The 22,846-nt window shown below is 40.3% G+C and overlaps 1 protein-coding gene across 9 annotated transcripts in view; it reads left to right on the top strand.

Annotated features, from left to right (window-relative positions):
* The window catches only part of CADPS (calcium dependent secretion activator), a 527,814-nt gene that overhangs the window by 338,880 nt on the left and 166,088 nt on the right, over positions 1–22,846 (top strand). For all 9 annotated transcript variants that reach the window (XM_055134465.1, XM_055134464.1, XM_055134468.1 and 6 more), the window contains exons 9-11: positions 544–610; positions 8,046–8,154; positions 17,491–17,703. In XM_055134465.1, coding sequence (XP_054990440.1) covers positions 544–610; positions 8,046–8,154; positions 17,491–17,703 — 389 coding nt within the window. The remainder of the gene's footprint in view (positions 1–543; positions 611–8,045; positions 8,155–17,490; positions 17,704–22,846) is intronic.

Raw genomic sequence — 22,846 nt, 5'->3', positions numbered from 1 at the left:
TTTCATTTTGGGGGAGTGACACTGAATTTCTATCAACAGGAGAGCATTCAGAGGAGGGAGGAAGGGCAGAGGGAAAACTTTCTATGTCAATTTGAAATTCCTCCAGTAATTTACCAGAATTAACAACAAATCAAACCTCAGGAAGGTTTTTCCTGAGTGAGACTTGACAGGAGGTTTGAAAGACTTGAAGTTGTGATATTTAGCACTCTTTTCTTTCTCTTCTGCAACACCTTTCAGGAGTTTCCTTACCTAAACAACTTTTAGCACATATACAAATTAAGTCTCAATGTAGTATATTTTTCAAGTTTGCTGGAATCAATCAAGGAATTTAAGTAGCATTTGATCACGGGCCACAATTTCTTCTCTAAATAAAAGTGATCTTTATACTCTTCCTTATTCTCCATTATAATAACCGAAAAGTTGCTTTCTATTTCTTGACCACATACATTTCCTTGTTTGCAAGTACCAGGTTTCCAGGTAGCATGCATTCATTAATTTTCTCCTTCGCACATTACTGAAACTCTGCATTTTGTTCCCTCTTAGGTATCTATGGGCCATCGGTAAGAATGTCTGGAAGAGATGGAAGAAAAGATTTTTTGTATTGGTGCAGGTAACTCTTTCACTCTTATATAAGTCTTAAGATACCTCAGTATAGAAAATTTAATAGGATTAATTCATGGTTTAAAAAAACAGAACAGAGGGAAGGAAACACCGTGATAAAGATAGTTGGAAATGATCACTCTGGATAAGAACTGCATGCTGAAAACAGATAAAGGAAAAAGCATGATAACCTCTTAGTACCTGTATTGCAAACCACAATGACCCAAAGAGGGAAAGAGAGAGAGTGAGAGACAGAAACAGAAAGAAGTAAAGTGCCTGCCAGGCGGGGGAAACTGAGGACAGTGGTTGTTGGTGGGAAATGTACACTGGTGGAGGGATGGGTGTTAGAACACTGTGTGACTGAAACCCAACCATGATCAGCTTTGTAACTGTATCTCACAGTGACTCCTGTCACTGTCACTGTCATCCGGTTGCTTATCGATTTGCTCAGGCGGGAACCAGTAACTCTCTCTATTGTGAGACATGTTGTTATAGTCAAAAACTGAGCATTGATTAACCTAAAGTGCACAAGGTGCCTTTAATCTCAGCTAATTTCCACATATCATATTTATGTGACCACCTTAGAACATGGTCAAATTTCAGACACCTCCCTGGTGCTCCTTTTCTTATTTTTTCTTCCTTTAAAGCCTAAAATATTAATGCATGCTCAATGTTCTTTATTACTAAGAAGATAGATGTATATACAAAAGCTAGACGTGAGCATTCACACTGCCCCATCCTCTTCTAGTGATTGGAAGATGCAAGGGAGGAAGCAAACATGTAGGAAGGTAACACGTAGAAAGGTAGCAAGGATCTCATTAGGGAGATAGCAACATTAGCACTGTTTTAGAAGCACCTTCTATTTCTAAAAGCACTGACACAGTCAATATGAGAAAACTCAGGGTTTAGTTATACATTTAACATATTTTATTGGTTAGTATGAATGATGTTAAATTAGCTTTGGGGGAGCATTACATTGTTCCCGATGACTGAAGTTTTCAAAAAGTCCTAACTGACCACCTGTAATGATGTTTAATAGTCTAAAATATATCTTTCCAAAGAGATTTTAAAAATACAACAAATATAACCAAGTTCCTCAAGTTGCTTCTGCTTTATTTTTCAAATACAAAGATTGTACCTATTTCTTTGTATGTGCCTATATCTGTAGCTATAATATTTATAAAATTGCCCTTTTCTTGTAAGAACATACATGCATATAGATATAAATTACTGATGCGCCATTGTATTGCTAATTTCTATAAGTTTCGGATATACATCCTTACTCCGCCATATGTGGATTCACCTAACTACACCCACCACCAAGGTTCCTGTGCCATGACATCTCATACCACATAGTGCTGTGTCAAATGGAAACCCCATCTTCTGCCTCTTCCCCTCTGGGAACCACCATATTCTCAGAGTATCAGTTATTGCTCTGATGCAATATGTCTGGGATTGAGGACAGAGCACTGCAAGGAGAGGCCTGAACATTTAAAAATTAGTGTTAAAAAAATTTTAAAAAACAAGCATCCAGTACCTACTGATAAAATAGTCTAGAGATCACCTTTCGAAAAGCATTGTCTAAGAGGTCACAATCCCTTTTAAGGCAAAAGAGCTTTTCACTGTATCCATTTGAGAGGGTTGGGCCACACCCCACAGTCCTCAGGGTTTACTCCTAGCCTCGAGTTCAGGAGTCACTCCTGACAGAGCTTGGGAACCATATCCGGTGCCAGAGATTGAATCAGGGTCAGCCACAGCAAGGTCCCATTCCCTTTATATACTCCTATTTCAGAATTTGTGTTCTCCATGAAACTTTTCATCAAAGGTGCTAAACAGATGATTATACGCAAATATTGAAACAGAGGTTCTTCAACCATGTTCCTTGAAATTTCAATATCTGCTTTATGAAGATCTTTCTGCAAACTCTAACACAAAGTTTAAGAGGAAATGGATCCCCAGTCCTCCAAGTCAAGATATTGCTGGTACGGGGCAGAGAAATAGCCCACTGGGCTGAAGCACATGCTTTACACCATAAAGCATAGTTTTGATCCCTGGCAAAGCATAATCCGCTTGAGTAAGAAGCCAGTAGTAGCCACTAAGCACTGTTGGGTGTGGCAAAAGAAAAAAATTGCTGGATCAAATCATTCTAAGCTCTAGAGACCATGGCAAGGATCAATCACCATTGATTACCAGTATTAGGAACCCTGAGAAAGCTGATGCTGAAAATGAAGTTGAAATAAAAAATTCTAAAAAAGAAAGATAAAAGAGAAAATGCTGTCACCAGTTCCATGGGATACGCGGTAGGCATGTATCCCAAGGGAGCTGTGGAAGTAATGAACTTGTCATCATTTTCATTGTAGAGTGTATCACCTGCACCATCTCCTTATTTTTAAATATTTTTCTTCCATGACCAAAAGATTCCTATTTAAAGTCGATTTTTTATTAGTCTTCAATGTATTTCAAAAATATCCTTTTAGTGTTATACTGAAATTTGCTCAAGGTCAGTAACTCATAAATAAACCTAGAATAAGCCTTCTGTCCCTATGTATACTTAAGTGAAATGGTTGCTCAGAGATTTATGTATATTCAATGATTTAAACCATTAATTTTCAAAGATAAAACCAATTTGGTTCTTAAGTCCCTATCCTGTTTTGGGGCTGGAGCAATAGCACAGCGGGTAGGGCGTTTGCCTTGCATGCAGCCTACCGGGTTTTGATTCCCAGCATCCCATATGGTCTCCTGAGCACCGCCAAGGGTAATTCCTGAATTCCTGAGTGCAGAGCCAGGAGTGACCCCTGTGCATTGCCGGGTGTGACCCAAAAAGAAAAAAAAAATCCCTATCCTCTTCCTCATGTTTTACAAACAATGTAAATTTCCAATTTTCAGGAATACCATTAAATTCAAATGAGACAAAATATTGCAAGATAAAGCAAAATGTCTTGAAATATAGAACTTGTTGTTTGGGAAACAATATTAAGACAAACTAACCACAAAAATAAATCAGAAGACAACACATAAGACATATAAATAGATGAGTGACTTATGACTGAATAAATGTTCATTTTTTCATTTAACTGCATAATTGTCCAATTATTTGTATTGAAAATAATAACAATTTTCCCAAAGTTTTAATAGAAGAATACTGACTAACCAAATGACCAATTAAATGAAGACTATTTCACATGCTTACGGAGCTCAAAGTCATGAAGAATGACTTTGAATGCATCTGTTGGCTGCACTTGCCTAAAGAAAATTATACTCTACGAAGATTTGCTATCTGGTATTATCCTCTAACAAGATTTTCCATGCAAGAAGACTATAGACCGAACACATTGGCCACCCAAGACCTCCATTACTAACCATAATGCCCAAAGGGAGAGAGAGAACAGAGGAGAATGCTCTGCCAATAAGACGGGGTGGGGAGGGGAGTGGGGTGGGAGAGGGTGGGAGGGATGATAGGGTCAGCAGTGGAGAACGGGTACTGGTGGAGGGATAGATACTCAAGCTGTATATGACTGAAACACAAGCACGAGAATATGTAAACCTGTATCTGTACCCCCACAGAGATTCATTAATAAAAAATTAAAATTAAAAAAAAAAAGATTTTCCATGCAGTGAACTCTGGCAGTTCAGGTCTTAGGACAGTTTAGCTTCAGAGGGGGTGGGGCAAAATCTTTTGATTCCTAATAGTCCTTAGCAAAGACCCTGATTGAACTTGCATTGACTCATTGAGAGCACATTTCCATCATTGTAGCCAAGGAGACAAAATACCGATTGGCCAAACCTGGGGTACAAGTCCCACCTCCAATTAGAGATAAACTATACCAGCTGAAATTAGAGAAAAATAATGATTCCCTAAATAAAATGAGGATTCACTTACCAGAGAGAAATGAATGCATATTAGTGTATGAAATGTCCTACAAATGTTATCATGCCTATTTTAAGATAATAAAACTGAGTCCTATCAAAGTTCATTGATGAGAGAGACTCAATCAATTTGCCCAATTTAAACATTTAGAAAATAATGGACTTGTGAATCAAACACACCTCTGTATAGCTCTGTATAGCTTTGTGTTTCCCCCTCATTCTTCCAAGTTACTTCAGTATCAGTGTCAATCAAGAGCCTTAGACTTAGTTCTGTGACTGTTTATTCATAGCCATGTTGAAATGAAAAATAGTCTTTGGTGCCCAGGAATTGTGGAGTTTTTATAATAAAAATTTCCTCTGCTTTCAGACCCTAACCCAACGAGCCAATATTTTCTCATAAAAACTTTCTAACCATCCAACTGGACCTACACCCCAAACTCTAATAGTATCATTCATAACTTTCTATTTTTTTTCTTTTTGCTTTTTGGGTCACACCCGGCAATGCACAGGGGTTATTCCTGGTTCTACACTCAGGAATTACTCCTGGCGGTGCTCAGGGGACCATATGGGATGCTGGGAATTGAACCCGGGTCAGCCGCGTGCAAGGCAGATGCCCTACCCGCTATGTTATTGCTCCAGCCCCCATAATTTTCTTTTGCTTATTAATTCCCGCTAACATTAGACATTTATAAGATAACAAGATTAGTGTGTGCCTTCTACTAGACCTGAGGACAGAAAACATATCCAATTTTACATCTTTATCTTCTTAATACCAAGTACACTACCTAAGTATTTGTACATTGGATGAATGAGTGAATAAATAAATGTCATAAAGGACTCACTTCTAAAAATCTACACATGGGAACTGTGAAGAAGAGCTAAAAAACTGGAGTCAGTCAAAATAGCAATGGAATCGTTTTCCAAGAATGATGATAATTAGATAAACTGTGCTCTGTTATTGGTTTTATGTCTATTCATTTCAGTCTTCCTTAGGTGGTGGAAGGAAAGAGAGAGGCAGGACCAGAAAGGGCTAAGAAAGTCCAGACCCTGATTTTTTCTCTCCCTTCCTTTAAGTCCTCAAGTAAATTGCCAACTTCCACATATAAATGGGCCTTCTAGAACATATAAATAAACCCTTCTAGACGAGTTTATTTTAGCCATTTGTCCAGACAACTTCCACAGCGTGCCAGAAGAGGGCAGCAGCACACAGCACTCCAGGAAGCAAACTCCCCAACTAGAAAGGGGAAAATCAGCCGAAAGCTGTAGTAAGAGTAAAACGCACAAATCTCGAAATCGCACCCTTCTGTTGTGATATTTTTCAGATCTCAAGTGAGTGTCTGCAGCTCTTTATTTGTTTGGCTAATCATCACATTAGCAAACTATAGAACTTGTGTTGCCAGAGACTGATAAAAATCACCACCCAACCCTTTCAGCAAAGCCTGTGAATACTGTCATGCCCGAGGGCAAGGAGGAAATCAGTTGTCCTGGGCCCAGAATCAGGCTGATTGAGGCCGCACTCGCTCTGAAATAACACTGCAGGGGCTTGGAGGTGGAGGTCGGAGGGGTCCTCTGAAAGGACCTCAACCTTCTAGATTCCATGAGACTCAATCTGTGAACACCCATTGTATGGTTTACCTTTGTTTATGGGGGAGGGAAGGAAATATAAAAGGTGCCTGAGTTTCAAGGAGGCCTGCTTTCAAAAGAGGCAAACATACTTACCTGTTCACAGCTACTCTATATTAGAATACTCTTGCCAAATGTAGGGCAACGTTTTATATAAATATGTGTATCAAGTATTTGTTATATCCACTTTGTACACATTCTGTAAAGCCCTTCTCTGCTCAATTGCTCGAGAAGGAATAAAATACAGGTAAAATATATCTGAGAATTCTAAAACTTAGACAAGTAAGAGCTGTCAAAGAGCTTCATTGGGACTCCAAGACTATGATGTGACCCTAACTTTGTACTCAGCCCTCTTTCTTAGGAGGAAAGAATTTACTGATATTTTTACAGGATATTTGCTTAACACAGAGAATAATACATACAAGTAGGGCATTAGCCTGGCACGTGGCCAACCTGGGTTCAATTCTCAGCATCCCATATGGTCCCCCAAGCACTCAGGAGTTATTCCTGAGTGCAGAGCCAGGAATAACCCTGAGCATTGCCAGATGTGGCCCAAAAAACAAAAACAAAAAAAAAGGAAAAAAAAAGATTATTCTTATTGATCTGGCTGTATGTTTCCCCTGAAGCACACCAAGCCCTTGCAATAAAGGAATCTGTCCCAAATAACCATCTGCTTTGTAAGAAAACTCAAGTCAGGCAGAAAGTTTTCACAAGAAACCAACAGGGGGCAGCAATAGATAAACCAACCAGTATAGCTTTCTCCCACAGCCTTCCCTGGTCTCCCCACTGGGCTATTCAGGCCACAGAGAGTGCAAGAGAGGTGTTCTGAGACTGAGGACATCCATTTTGTATCACCCCCTAAAAAAAAACCAAAAAGACAAGTCTTACTATGGTGAAGGCAACTACAAATGTCTCCAGCAGAGATCAAAGTTCACTTAGCAATGTCTCTTGTCATAAAAGGAAACTCAGAGAAGAGGGTCGTGGCTCTACTGCGCCAAGACGGTTGACATCGTGGATGGTAAATATGCCCATGAGCTTTTTAGCTAGAAGCCTGAAGGGCGCTCGCTCTCCCCGGGGCTCCCAGCAGCAGAGCCAGCTGTAGCAGTGCTGGATGTCCAGGCTGCATCTGCACACACTGGAGCGACAGTGTCCCGAAGGCCAGCCTGCAGCCCAGAAGCTCCCATTCAACACTGGCAAGGATGCCACTTGCCGGTAGTGAGCGTGGCAGCAGTGACAACAGCCACCGCATCAGGCTGAGGGTGGCCCTACTCTGACTGGCACCTTGTGATCCAGCACTCATTGCTTATGACAGCATGTCACTCCTGCACTTGTCTGAGATGAAAGGAAGATGTTTCAGAGCAACCCAAAGCGCTCCTTCGAGGGGAGAAGGGTGCAGGGAGAACAGAACATGGGACCCGATGGTGAGAATTGGCCTTTAAAAGCAGAGAAAAACAAGAAACGAAACCTGGAGTCATCAATAAAGTGACCAGTTCCTGACATCTGACCAAAGGGCTCTCCTGTGTTATGTCTGCAGTTTTGGGCCAGGACCATTGTCCTGTTTCTTCCAACCTATAAAATTGCTACTCTAGGACCCGTATGCTGTACAAAGACAATTAAATTTCAATTATTGAAATCACAGCAGTCATGAAAACAGTTAACTTTATCAAACGCTGTCAGCTTCGGAACCAGATAGATTCTCAGTGCATTCCCCCTGATTTAATCCTCATGAGTGGCAGAGGAAGGAGGTTCTCGGCTGATAGATACTCAAAGAGTGGACCAGAAAAGTTAAGTAATCTTCTTCAAGTCACACAGCCAAGATGTGGCAAAATTCAATCTGGAACTGTCTACTACTGAGTGGACAGCCTTGGGGAAGGGGACCTGGGTGAATGGGGATGTTTCTTGAGGGAAGCCGGGCTCACAGAGCCAACCTCACAGTCTCTGCTTTTCCTTTCCAGGTCAGTCAGTACACATTTGCCATGTGCAGTTATCGGGAGAAAAAAGCGGAGCCTCAAGAACTTCTACAACTGGATGGATACACTGTGGATTACACTGACCCCCAGCCAGGTACCTGTTCTCCCGCAAGGTCATAAATCCACAGGAACCCTCCCCTCTACCAAACTAGCATCCGACTGATATTTGCAGGCCATTTTCTCAATACAAGGCACCATGCAACAGAATTAAGGCTTCTCCCAAGTGATCATACCAGCCCCTACCCCTGATTTATTTATTTGTTTGTTTGGGGGCCACACTCAGCAATGCTCAGGGCTTACTCCTGACTCTGGGCTCAGGGTGAGGCTTGGGGGACCACGTGGAGTGCTGAGATTCAAACCTGCGTCGACAGTCTGCAAGGCGCTTGCCCTGCTCACTGTGTTCCCTCACTGCTTCCCACTGCTCCCCTACCCCCACCCTTACTAGAATTTCCATCCTGGTTGATTAAGTGCCCTCCCAGACAAGGGCTTAGGTTTTAACTCAAGAGAAACTCTACTTTAAATTGAGAAGGAAATAGATTCTTCTCTTAGATACCTGTGCCCACATCCAATATATACTCCAAACTTAGAGACTGAAATGAAAGTCCTGAAAAAGAAGTCCTATATATACACACCAGGAACTCATGTGTGTGTGTGTGTGTGTGTGTCTGCTGTCTGTCTGTCTGTCTGTTTTGTTGTTGTTGTTGTTGTTAAGTTGCTGTTAATCATTAATGAGGGTTCAGCAAATGGTTTCCCATGTCCCATGTACAGGGGTACAGGGTGCCACCTCTATACATCCATTTCTCATAACATTTTAAGGTTAGCTGATGACACTTGATTTACTTTGTTTTATTTTGTTTCGGGACCACACCCAGCAATGTCCAAGGGGTACCCAGGATTAGTTCTTGGGGGACTATGTGGTATTGGGAATTAAACCTCATCTCCTAGCCTGTTGACACTTGAAAACTCCCTAAAAATCTTTTCTAGTCCACAAGCTTAACCAACCAAGCTCCTAAATTTTATTTAACTAAGAGAACCACACAAATGGTAATATTTCTTGTAAGTTCTACATTACATAAGTTCCATATCCTGCTCTCTCACACCTCTCCCCCCACCCATTTTTCATCTTTTTCCCAGAAAAAAAATGAATAGAAAATCAGCCTCAAAGAACCTTCAAAATGGGGGGGTGGGGTGGGGTGAAATCATTTCAGCATATTAATGAGCAACGAGCACCAACAGCCCTTTCCCAGAGACAGTTATTTTTATGCCAAATCTGCACAAGGGAAGCATTTCCAACCATACTGCATTATTTGGCCCAAAACCTCTTTTTCTACTCCCATATTGCTCTTCCACATGCAACAAAATACACATAAAAGAAAAACAGAGTTTGAAACAAAATGGGTAAGAACCTGAAAAGGTGTGTCAGGCCTTAGGCCTTGTCCATGCAGGAAAATTAACACATTCAAAAATCTCAGTCCTGAGTGATTTCAACCAGTCCCACACCCCTGGTACTTTGCCTCTTGTCAGAGCAAGCTTCAAAGCTGACCACGTAAGATGTGAATGCTGTGCTTAGGAATTCTTCTTAATGAATAGAACTTTCAAGTTTGAAGCAGTATCATGAGAAACTAGACCTCAGGACATTCTATAGTGGCTCACATTCTTCTTAACGCATTGAATTCCCTTAAGAGAACTAGGTTTGGCTCTTCTTCAGATCTGCGTTTTCAAACGGGAAGCTAAGTCTAATATGAGAAGGGGAAATCAGTGTCACATTATGACTCTTAATTCCTTTTAAAGCAGTTCATTTCTCCTTTCCTCCACGTAATTGCATTTGTGGTTTACTGCAATCCCACAGACAGCAGACTTACCCCATTCTGTAAAGGGAAAAAACTCAACCAGTGCTCAGGATCTAACCCTTGTCAAGCATCATGGTAAAACACAGCTATCACTGTATCACTGTCACTGTCATCCCGTTGTTCATCGATTTGCTCGAGCGGGCACCAGTAACGTCTCCATTGTGAGACTTGTTACTGTTTTTGGCACATTGAATATGCCACGGGGAGTTTGCCAGGCTCTGCCATGCGGGTGGGATACTGTCAATAGCTTGATGGGTTCTCCAAGGGGGGTGGAGGAATCAAACCCAGGTCTGTCTCGGGCCGGATAGTCTCAGTAGCTTGCCGGGCTCCCCGAGACAAACGGAAGAATCGAACCTGGGTTGGCTATGTGCAAGGCAAATTGCCCTACCTGCTGTGTTATCGCTCCAGTCCAAACACAGCTATATGTGCAACAAAAGCAAAGTTATAGCTGTTGTTTTGTCATGTGAATGAAAAATTCTCTTCTTGTGGTGGGAAGAATAGGAGTGTGGAGAAAGCTCTTTTATCTATAGGCAGTTAGCTATGAAAGTATATTATGAAAGTTTCTTTTCTTTTAGATTAAAAATTCCATTGTCAACATGTAAATGGAAAGTAAATTGATTATTTTCTTAAGAAGAGTAAAAAGCTTCTCCTTTGCCTTGGAATGTGCTTGGTCCTATTTACTTCCAAAGCAATGCTTATTGAAAATGGAAATTTAGATACTCTCAATTGTCATAAGAATAGTCAAACTCAGAATTTCCTTTTTTTGTTGTTGGTTTTTATTTGTTTTTATTTGGGGCCACACCAGGTGGTACTCAGGGCTCACTCCTGGTTTTGAGTTCAGGGATCACTCCTGGCAAGGCTCAGAAGACCATATGTGGTGTCAGGAATCTCACCCAGCTCAGTAACATGCAAGGCAAGCACCCTGCCTGCTGTAGTCTTCTCTCTCTCTTTCTCTCTCTCTCTGTCTCTCTCTATCTATCTGTCTGTCTATCTATCTATCTATCTATCTATCTATCTATCTCTGTCTCTGTCTGTCTCTCTCTGTCTGTCTTTCTGTCTGTCTGTCTCTTTCTCTCTCTCTCTCTCCCCAAACTCAGACTGACTTAAGAGTTATAAATGCTTGTTATAAATGGAATTTCCTAGGCCCCACTTCTAACATATGATCCAGATGGAGGAGGGCAGACTTGTCACATGCAAGTAGTGTAGGGGATGTTTGTACACAGAAATTTGACAGCTGGAGCTTAAAGCTGCAGCCAGTTTAGCCAATGTCCTCAAAGCCTTGGAGAATTTTCTCTCTGAAAGGTGAGTGTTCAAATGGAGGACTTCTGATTCTAGCTGTTTCCTCCTACTCTTGACTTTTTATTCAGGTTGTCAGTGGGACTGACTGGTAGAAACATTTGAGGAGTAGATATTCGTGCCTCGTGGTTGTCCTTGCTTTTGTTTCTGTCCAGGATCCAAATGAGCATCTGAGCTAGAGCAATGGTAGTGGATAGGGCATTTGCCCTGACACAACTGACCTGGGTATTATCTCCAGCACCCCATAAGGTCCCCTGAATTTCACCAGGAGTGACCCCTGACCACAGAGCTAGAAGTAAGCTCTGAGCACCACTAGATGTGCCCCTCCCCCACCCCCCAAAAAAAACAACACCACTACAGAAACTTTAAAAAAAACTCAAAAGATAAATGGGCATCCACATATACGTTAGAACTAAATTACTCTACCTGGTCATTCCCTTAAAACATTAACTTGGGAAATTGTAAGTCTCTGAGTTTTACATTCAGGCTAAAAATGCAAACACTTCACTTGAACTCTATCTGCATTTAGTGAAGACTGTGTAACAACCTCTCGATTTCTAGTATAGTGATTAGTTTTCAAATAAAAGAATATTCGTCAGAAATAATACAAAGACACACTTTAGTATAACTAATATAATTCTTCAACAAATCTGTACAGGCCACTTTCAGCAAATTAAGTAAACTTAATTGCAAACTCTCTCTCTCTAGAGAGCTAGGTCACGTTCCTTGCCTCGCCGGCCTCTGTTCTTTCCTAGAACTCTTCTGTCTTTGATAGCTTAAACCTATGGGTTTGTGCTCCACTTTCTCCATGAAGAGCTCTCTTTCTTGTCACTAACTTTGCGGATTCAGGAACTGCTAGCAACTCAGTTGCCCTAGAGCCTACACTGATGTTCACTTTGCTTTCTCCTTGCTTAGGTTTCTTCCCACTGGTCTCTCTGCTCTCACATTCACCAGAACCTAGGTGTCTCCTGCTTTCTGTCAAAGCTCTTTTCTTTTCAACTGTTGCCTTACTATTTTTTACTGGTGCACTAGGTTTTCTTTTTTTGCCACACTCACTCCATGATTAGACTTCATTCTTCTGCTAATCACCAAGCCCCAGAGAGCTCTGCCTGTATGTCAATCCATGTTGGTCAGATTTGCAGCCATATAGCACAGTGGTTTCAGCTGTCAGCCTAGCTGCTAGACGAGTCTGATATCTGCTTTGTGCTCATAGACTGATTATGAATTTCTGATGATGAATAGATCTCTGCTTTGTGTTCATAGACTGATTACGAATGCCTCCGTGAGTCTATTTTCTCACTTACAGAGTAGATAGACTTCTGCTCACCTCAGAAGGCTACCAGAGATTAAATCACTGGCTGCAAACTTATTTTCTATCTTTACCTCTGAATAACTGCAGCGGCCTCAGCTCTTCTCAAGAAGAGCCTGTTGTACACACTCCAACAGTCATTCTAGAAGCATAGTACCTTCACCCCCATTTCCAGGCCATGGAGGAGGGAAGGTGGTGGGAGACAGGGAGAAGGACCCATCCAACGGTGGGCTCACTGGCAATCACTGACAGCTTTGAAGTAGGTTACCTGAAAATTTACCATGAGCATATACTTCACAACACACAGTGACACTTCCCAGGACTTTAGGCATTCTTCAACTCTCATCTTCTTTCTACCTCCAGATTTTCTTTCTTCTCACAACTTTTATTTTGTCAAGTTTTTGCAGCTGTTAATCTATAGGTAATCCTATCCAAATCATATCTTTAAAATCCCTCCATAAGAAGATAGGCTAAATACTTTCTCATAATTATAACCACCAAAAAACTTCTATTAAAAATAATCTCCACAATGATAGAGGGATATTATCACTCTGAATGAGGATTGGGTTCTGAATGAAGGCAAAGTGACATGAGTGATATCCCTAGCAGTTAATAGTGTTCTAAAATACAAATACAGTGATTGCAAGGGAGAAAAAGAAAAAGGGCTGCCCTCAAGGCAAACTGGGACCTGAGAGAGAAATGGGGAGCATTGGTGGAGGGAAGCAGATACTGGTGAAGGGATTAGTGCTGGAACATCACTGTACCACTGTATCACTGTATCACTATCATCCCATTGTTCATTGATTTGCTCAAGCAGGCTCCAGTAATGTCTCCATTCATCCCTGTCACGTGCTAGTGTAGCCCGATGGCATATTGGGGGCTCTTTAAGGGTCAGGGGAATGAGAACTGTCGCTGTTACTGTTTTTGGCATATTGAGCACACCACGAGTAGCTGGTCAGGTTCTGCTGTGCAGGCGGGATACTCTCGGTAGCTTGCCGAGCTTTCTGAGAGGAGAGAGGAGTATGAGTTGGAACATCATACATCTGAAATTCAATCATGAATAACTTTGTATTTCACAATGATTAGATTTTTTAAATGATCTACAGGAGATAATACACTTCCCTTGCATAGGGCCAACTGGTTCAATCCCCAGAACCACATATGGTCCCCTGCGCATGATCTTGAGCACAAAACCAGGAGTAAACCCTGAGAACAGCCAAGTGGCCCCAACTCCCCATCAAAATTTAAAAGTTACAAAACTCTACTTTTTTGCATCAGCAAGAGAGTACCTGGTTCAGACACATGCAGCAATCTCAGTCCAGTTCCCAGAACATACAATTCCTTATGTATTGCCACATGCAGCACTGGAGGTCCTAAGAATTATCTGATATGGCCCTAAGCACTGATCAAGTATTCTAGATAATCCCCAGTACCGCAGAGCCCAAGCAGCAACTTATCCTGAACCTCACATTGTCCTCCTGGCCTGATTACCTGATAATTGCCAGGAGGGGATCTATGGCCTCTTGAGTGCTGCATGGGAAACCCCCAGATATAATTGAATTCTTTACTCTTAGGACCTATCCACTTGTTCTGGGATGAGTCCATTTCTCTTCAGGAGATGACACTAGTAGTGGAGATGAACACTTTACTGCTACCCATCCCTAACAGCCCCCAAACTTCACCCCTTGGCTTCCCTCTTCCATCACCTCCACTCTAAAATCTCCATTTCCTGATTTATCACAACTTTTTGGGGGGTCCTTTTTGGGGGTGTCGCACCCAGCGATGCTCAGGGGTTACTCCTGGCTCTGCACTCAGGAAATACTCCTGGTGGTGTTCGAGGAACCATATGGGATGCCAGGGATCAAACTTGGGTTGGCCTCGTGCAAGGCAAATGCCCTACGCACTGTACTATTGCTCTGGCCCCCACATTTAAAAAAATATTAAAAAACTCATGTGTCTGTGGTGTCAAAAACAGGCATACTGGGGCCAGAGAGATAGTACAAGTATAGCACTTGCTTTGCACACGACCAACCCAGGTTCAATCCTGGAATCTCATATGATCTCCTGGGCTCCTCCAGGAGTGATTCCTAAGCATGGAGACAGAACTGAGCCCCAAGCACCTCCTGGTGTGCCCCCCCCAAACAAACAGAAATTCTCACTCATAACCCTCTTTATTGGTCTAGAACTCCTGATTCTCTTAAAACCTGAATTAATATTACCACAATGGAAAAATATTTCTGTTACCAATATCTTTACAGTATCAAATTTCAGACAGGTGTATAGAGTACCTTGTAAATTTGGGGTAGGTAATCACTGCACTGTCTGTCATATCAAATTTTAACTGACAGTTTTTCAAAATGATAAAGAACCCTTCGAAGAGATTTATTTTTTGGTTGAGAGTCCAAATAGTCCCAAAATGCAGGTTTGGGGATTATGTTAGCAGACACAATATATAGTTTCTGCCTAAGGACAATGAGTTTCCATCTCCCTCTCTCTCAATTTTATCCTGACAAACTGCCTGTGGAAAACTATGTGTTGGAAGAGTCTTCATTAAGCATTTCTGAGCTCTTATAGTATGTTATGCACTCTTCTAGATATGAGGGACACAGCAGTGAATAACCAGACCAAAATTTCTCATCTTTATGAAATAAAGTAAATTATCTAATTTGTTAGATGTCAGTAAGAAATGTGAAGACAGAAATGAGACAGAATAAAAGTGATGAATATGGGATGGTGAAGATTCAGGAAGGTTTCAACAAGAATCTGAGGCTGAGAAAAAACATGAAGCAGATAAAGATGTAAATCATGCAGTAATCAGGGAGAAGAACCATCTAGGAAATGACAAGTACAAAGAACTTCAGTCAGAATGTGCCAGGAGTATTCAATAAAAAACAAGGAGCCAGTGTGGCTGCCATGATGTGGATATTTATCTGCACGTGGTCATGGGGAGGAGGGTGAGGAAAAAACATTGGGGGGGGGGGATATTCCTGTGGTTTCATTTAGAGCCCCTGGGAAATCGGGTCACTGGCAGATTTTTGAGAAGACATTAAACCAAGTACTGTCTACCATGTTGATTATCAGCTACATTAAGTAGGAATAGAAAGATCAGATAGAAAGCAATTAAAATAACTCAGGTGACAGAGAGACCTGTGTGGGATGGTCCTGGACACTTTGGTGGTGGTGGTGGTGAGTTGTGGTAACTATGTTCAAGACTGAAAATGTCAATATCGTTGTGACCACATTATATTAGCTGTCATAAATTTATGAGCAATAGTAATAATTCTGGTAAGGTATAAGCATGGTAAGATTTGGGGAAGCATCACTGAAGATAGAAATAGGATTCAAGTTCTGATATTGTGTTCTGAAGATAAAGCATCTGAATTTCATTGGAAGTAGGTAGGGGAAAAAAAATTGAGGAATTTTAAAGGATTCCCAGGTGTGGTCCCACACAACTAGAGGAGTGGAGTAAGCACAGATTTAACTAAGATGGAGAGGAGTTTGGGTTTGGTGTGGTTTGGATTGTGTTGTGTTTTTTTTCTTTATTTGGCAGGGACAGGGGTGGAGGGTTGGTTTTGGGGCCACACCAGATGTTGCTCAGGGCGTACTCCTGACTCTGCACTCAGGAATAACTCCTGATGCTGCTCAGGGACCATATGGGATGTCGGGGATCAAACCTGGCTCTGCCGCCTGCAATGAGTAGGAGTTTGGGAGAGACAACCAGAGTTCAGTGTTGGATAAACTATGCTTGGGAGGTCTTTTAGATATTCATGTGAAAAGGTGATTAAAACCTTTATTTTAATGGGGCTGGAGCAATAGTACAGCCAGTAGGCCACTTGCCTGGCATGTGGCCAACCTGGGTTCAATCCCCAGCACCTCATGTGGTTCCAGGTGTGATCTCTGAGTGTAGAGCCAGGAGTAAGCCCTGAGTGTTGCCTGGAGTGGATCCCAAACCAAACCACCACAACAAAAGACTCTATTAGATATTCTAGCCTGCACTTTAAGGGATATGCCCAGGTAGAAAAGAGAAATGTAGTGATCATGTACTTATTCTTGAGTGTGAGACTGGAAGTGGTTCCTAAGCATATAAGGAAGGCTATAGGTCTAGATAAAGAGAAGGTCAAGGACAAAACATCCTGATGCTCTGACCCTGAATTGCCAGGTAAGAAGGAAAGGAACCAGCAAACAAGATTGAGAAGCAGTAGCCAGGATAGGAGGAAGCAAAGTCAGGTCTTCCGGAGCAAAGAAAACATTTCAAACTGAATGCAGTGAGTGTCAAATGCTGCTGCTAGGTGGACAGGTTGAAAAACAAATGAGGGCTGTGTATTGATTAATGGATACAGAAACAAGCAAGTCACTGGTGACCTTGACCTGAAAGCTTCAGTGGGTCAGAAGTTTCACAGAAGGAAATTTAAGACTGACTAAGAAGAGAGAAACCCTGGTTATTGAAGTGCTGTGCTCAGACCAGTGTAATCTACATCACCTGGGAGTTGATTTGAAACAGAGAATCCCAAGCTGACATAGTGAATCATGCTACATTTAACAAGATATCCAAGGGATTCACATGTTTATTTCCATTGTAGTCCTAATCCATATACTATACCCTTAGATTACAAAAAGAAAAATAAAGGACAGCTGAAGGGAGAAATGTTTTTGTTTTTTGTGGTTGAGTTTTAAATGTAAGAAAGGTTATAGTAAGCTTGTAGGGTAGTGCTTGCTCAATGTTAGCAGGCTCCCTGGCTGACCTCGCTGTACCTGGCGGGACAAAGAAAGCAACACTTGTCAGGCTTAACATGTCTCTTCCTAGCGTGGCCATGTTGTATAACCGATTGGGTACTAGACTTCTCCCCCTAGAGTGAGGGCAAATCATTCCTCCCTTCTGTAGCCCCAGGAGAAGCTGCAAAACAGCTTTGCACATCTCATTTCTACCGAAACATTGAGGCGCAACTGACTGGTTTTTAAATCCCTCTTATTCCAGGTTTGGAGGGTGGCCGAGCCTTCTTCAATGCCGTCAAAGAAGGAGACACCGTGATATTTGCGAGTGATGATGAGCAAGATCGCATTCTGTGGGTTCAAGCTATGTATCGGGCCACAGGGCAGTCACATAAGCCTGTGCCCCCAACCCAAGTCCAGAAACTCAATGCCAAGGGAGGGAATGTGCCTCAGCTGGATGCCCCCATCTCCCAATTTTGTAAGTAAATATGTCATTTGTTTAAAAAAACAAAACAAAACTAATAGATGTATAAAATTCATCTTCCCAAGTTCAATTAGAAATTTCAGTTGCTTTTATATTAAGGATCCATAAAATCCTGTTTTCTTGGGGCAGGGGGGCGGAATAAAAGGGAATTCAGAAGGGGGAAACTGAGACAGCATTATTAAGTGAAAGTAATTTTAAAGTGCAATACTTGACATTTTCTCCAAAGGACTAAACAAAGGAAAGTCTATTTTAGGTGGATTTTTCTCTCTCTGTTTGGTAAGAGTTTAGAATTCACAGCCAAACATGTATTTGTTTGAGTCCTTCAAATAAAGTAGATTATGTATGTTCTTGTCTCCTTTCTTTCTATTAAAAGTAATGTTAAAATAGGTCTTGATCTGAAATAAATTTAAATCCACTACTTAGAACCATTTAAAAATAAATTATGACATTATCACATGCAGTGGGAAAAAAATAAAACACATAGCCATGCACAAACAAACATGGTACTTAAAATCCCATTCTGAACTAAAGTATCAGTACCCCAAAATGAAACTATCTTCTTAAAGAGCCCCAGTTCATGCTCCAATTTATTCTCTTCATACCTATTTGTTCATTACAATTTCTTGCCCCCTTGCCATGTTTACTTGATCTTTACAGTGTTTTAATCTCAATATATCAATATTTTTGATATACAGAGGAAGGTGTAAGTTAGTATGCACTTGGTGACATTTATTAAAACAAGAAAATTAAATTTTAAATAACAAAAGAAAGAATAATTTGTTTTAGTTATAAATATTAACCCTAAATAAAGACTTTTGGCTAACCTTAAAGTCAATTAATTGCAACTCAAGAATAAGTCATTTGCTCTTGTTGTTGTTGTTTTGGGGGCACACCCAGCAGTGCTCAGGACTTACTCCTGGCTCTGCACTCAGTTATCACTCCTGTTGGTACTTGGGGAACTATATGGGGAGTTGGGGATCAAACCCAGCTTGGCCGTGTGCAAGAGAAATGCCCTATCTGCTGTACTATCACTCTGGCCCCCAAGTACAAGAAATTTTTAGCAGTGATCATAGTGGTCACTTATTGTTGCATGGAACTCATTCTTTCATTTAGTTCACTGAGCAAGTGTCAAGGTGAGTAAACATGCTAGTGAGGAAGATAAAAAGAGGTCTCTGCTCTCATGGTACCTGCATCCCAACAATCACTTCAACCAATCAGTGAGCTATTTTTAGACACAGAAATATGCTGATGTCATGCCATTTGCACTAAGTGGGAAAAGAAATACTAGATAGATGTCTGAATTTAAGCCCAAATGTTAAGAATCAGCCCCGCAAATATCTGTGGAAATAAATTGCAGCAAAAGAGTAAGCAAATGCAAAGGCTCCACGCCAGAAACTTTTTCTTTAGCACAGATTTTATCATAATCTCTTCTCTTAACGAAAACTTGGATCTAGATGAAATAATTCTGTAGTTACAACAAACACAACAAATAGAGATAAATTCCCTTATCAACAAATTCTACATGTAGAATTCTGTCTAATAAGACCTCATATATGGTGTAACATTTTTGCTGATGGGAAAAAAATCTTTCTAGAAGACAAATACTATCCATCAGGTGCTTCAAGTAATTCCAAGTATTATTTCTTAAAGGAAGATGAACAGTTTTGTAGAAGTTTATAAATATCTGTACAGTCACTGTGGGTTTTCACACAGAGATCCTGCAAAGAATAAGGAAGACATTGAGGTAGGTCTTGGTGCGGAGAAGGAACCATCTTCCTATCCATAAGAGCCACTAAATTCCTCACTAGTTTCTTTTTTTCTCTATTTATGATAGACTCATTTGAAAGCAAAAAAGAGAGAGAAAACAACAATTTTTCTAATGGCTTAACCATTCATTGCAATAACAGATACCTAATTTTCATTTAATTTTGAAGGACAGTTAGAGCCAGAGAGGTAGTACAGAAATTAAGGTGTTAACCTTTCATCCAACCCACCCCAGTTCAATCCCTGATGCCACATGGTCAGAATGAGCATCAACTAGCACCAGATATAAACCTGAAAGACTCTAAGCCCTGCACAGGTGTCTGAGGTAATCCCCAGCACTTCAGGACCCATGAAGTACCACACCCTCAGGCTCTTGCATTGAACCACTAGCCTGGTTGGCCAAGAATCACTGCAATGGGCACTGAGGCCACTGAGTACCATATGGAAGCTCTCACCAAAAAAAAATTAAAATAAAATTTAAAATAGGCTACTCTGCAATGGAATTTCTCTTTTCACTCTACCCAACAGGATTTTTTAAAAGATAACTTTGGAAACAATACCATCATATTTCCCTGCAGTGTTATGGGGGGAGGAGAAAGGGGAGAGGTGCGGGGTGGGGAGAGAATCCTAATTATGATCATCATCCAAATCAACCTCATAAAACATTGTATTTCTAGTGATATTTGGAAAATTCTGCTCTTATTTCCAAATAATCTCCATTTCTTATGACATCATTTCACCTTACATTCAGTGTCTCTGTTCTACCATCTGCCCAGATTAAGAGTAATAGTTTGTGATTAGAACCAGTCTAAGAAAGTTGAAGGAAAATCAAGCATAAACTTAAATGGAGATCAGACACTGATTTTTTAAAAAAGACTACTGATAGATGTCTCTTCGTGGCAATAGGCAGCAGTTCTTGATTTACATTTCTTTCCATGGATAGGATTCACTTAGCAATGAAGTTAAAATGCTAGTCATTTTAGGCATCAGCAGGTAGATTCAACTGAGAACACAGGCTTGAAGAAGTCATTACCCTCATTGATCAGTGAATTTCTATTAAATGGTCAACCAAACAAAATCGTAAAGGTTAGAATTTGAAAGATGTGCTAATAATGTCATCTTTAGAGCACATGTAGGATAAACAGAAAGATGAGTGACTAGGCCAGATATCTCATACCTCTGGGATTTATCAGTTCCTGGTGGCATACCTGCCTTCTCTATTGTATCTTTAATTATTCCCAATAATTTCCCAAGAACGAAGGTTTTCTGAAAGTATGGAATTCTATTTTACCTACCAGGTTCTGAAAGAACAAGTCATGTAGATTGTGTTAATAGAAGTCATCATTCATATTGACCTAATTATGAACAGTGTCTATTGAGTTACGTAGGGCCTATTCTATACCACTGTACACCATGACCCTGTAATAAAGGACAGTCCATACTCAAATATTCAGTCAAATAGCCACAAACCTGTTAGTCTCATACTCACTTCAATACCACTGAGACAGCCCTCAACACTTCTCCAAATTATAGCAATTATTGATTTTGGAATACCAGTTATTGGCATTTCTGTGCCTCTAGTTTAGAAACTTACAGGGGATACTGCCAAAATTTAACTATTCTGTATAGACACTTGATAATTTACAGTTAAAAATAAAAAAGACACGTGAGAAAGCTCCACAAAGAAACCAAGAACCTTACATTCTGTGATGGCACTTAGTAGTTATAAAAAGAAAATAGTTGGAGTGCAAGGAGTTACTTTACCCTAAGCCTTAGGGACCCTGACCCAGAATGGTGGTTATGTTATGATTATTTCACAGCAACATTTAATATGTTAAATTTAAACTACCACCATTAAGCAAATCAGACCTTGTAAATGATAACTCAGTCAAAGACATATTGTTGATTCATACTTTGAGTAACTTATTCATCCAAATTTTCCCAACACCTTCCCTGGCTTTAGCACTGAGTCTCCTCCTGGAAGCCCTTTAATCCTAGGCAAACATCCTAGGCAAACGTACTACAAAGCAAGATAATAAAAACATCACATTAGTGAAAAATGACAAACTCTGTTCCTTTACTTACATTTGGTCATCAATCTATATATCAATTTGTTTTAGTTAAGTCACATTATACAAGTTTAGTCACAGGTTCTCTAGCTAACAAGAAGTAAAAATAATCAAGTATTGCATTTTAAAAGGGTTTCCTTGGCTCCAAAAGGTAAGGGTCATTGTTAAATCCTTAATTCTGTGCCCATCTACTTAAATTGTTATAACATTTGTTCAAAGTATTTGCCATTATTGCAAGTGAATAATTTTATGAACGACTCCTTAATGAGTTTACTTAGTAATCAATTTAATTAGCATTTACATGGTGAAAGAAAGCTACAGAGAACTGGGGAAATTTTGGGGGGGCAAGTAGAGATATATAAACACTTCGGTCTTGTCATGTCACTGTCTGCTCAAGAGAACTTGAGAATGGAAAATTTTGCAGTTTGGGAAACTTGGGAGTAATTATGTGTCTATTTGAGTTTTTCTAAATTCTATTTAATGACTTCTGGATGTAGTTTTATTTTTTAATTTTTAAATTTTTTGAAATTTCTAAAGCTCAATTTTAAAATCAAACAACACATCTAAAAGTGGAGTGGAGTATATATGGAACTGTAAAATCCTAATAAAAATAGATCCTGCTATTCATTAGTCTGTATGTGACTTTACAAAGATCTTGGGAGGGTTTCACCAACCTTTAAAACTTTTTTGTTCTTTTGTGGCTTTATGGTGTTGTTGTTTATTTAATTTTTCCACTTTTTTGGTTAAAACTTGACAAGATCAAGTCAGTGCTTTAGCTATATAATTTTTTTGCACTTTTCCATTTTAAAAGCCAATCTTGATTACTTTGGAAATAATGTTCAAATTTATGGTTAAGTGGGGCCACAATTTATAAACCCAGTGGCATCTCATTAAGACACCTAATCCCTGTTCAATCTATGCTACAGAAAAAGTAAAAATTGGTACTTCCATTCTTATTTGGAGTAAGGGGAAAGGGTATTTTAAACCTTGCTATTTGCTAAACGGTTATTTGATATGTCACTTGCAATGAAGTCTCATTTTAATGTCTATTTCTCAACTAATAACTGTTAATCGCATCATTGATACCCTTGAGTTGGGTGTGTTTGAGAATTGTTCTACTTTTGCTTCCACTTGAACAATCTTCAACAGTTAGAGGGGTCTTGGTTACTGTTGGTTTGGGGGGTTGATTTCGGTTTTTGTTTTGTTTCGTTTCGTTTAAGTTTTCTTGTTCAATCTTTGCTCGAACCCAAGAACTTTAGCTGCTAGGTTAGAACTCCTGTCTGCTTTCCTGAGCCTTGTTGCTA

Source organism: Sorex araneus, chromosome 4 (genome assembly GCF_027595985.1).
Source record: "Sorex araneus isolate mSorAra2 chromosome 4, mSorAra2.pri, whole genome shotgun sequence".
In the NCBI taxonomy this organism is placed as follows: domain Eukaryota; kingdom Metazoa; phylum Chordata; class Mammalia; order Eulipotyphla; family Soricidae; genus Sorex; species Sorex araneus.
Note: the sequence above shows the minus strand (reverse complement) of the source record. Positions and strands in the feature narration are given on the sequence as shown.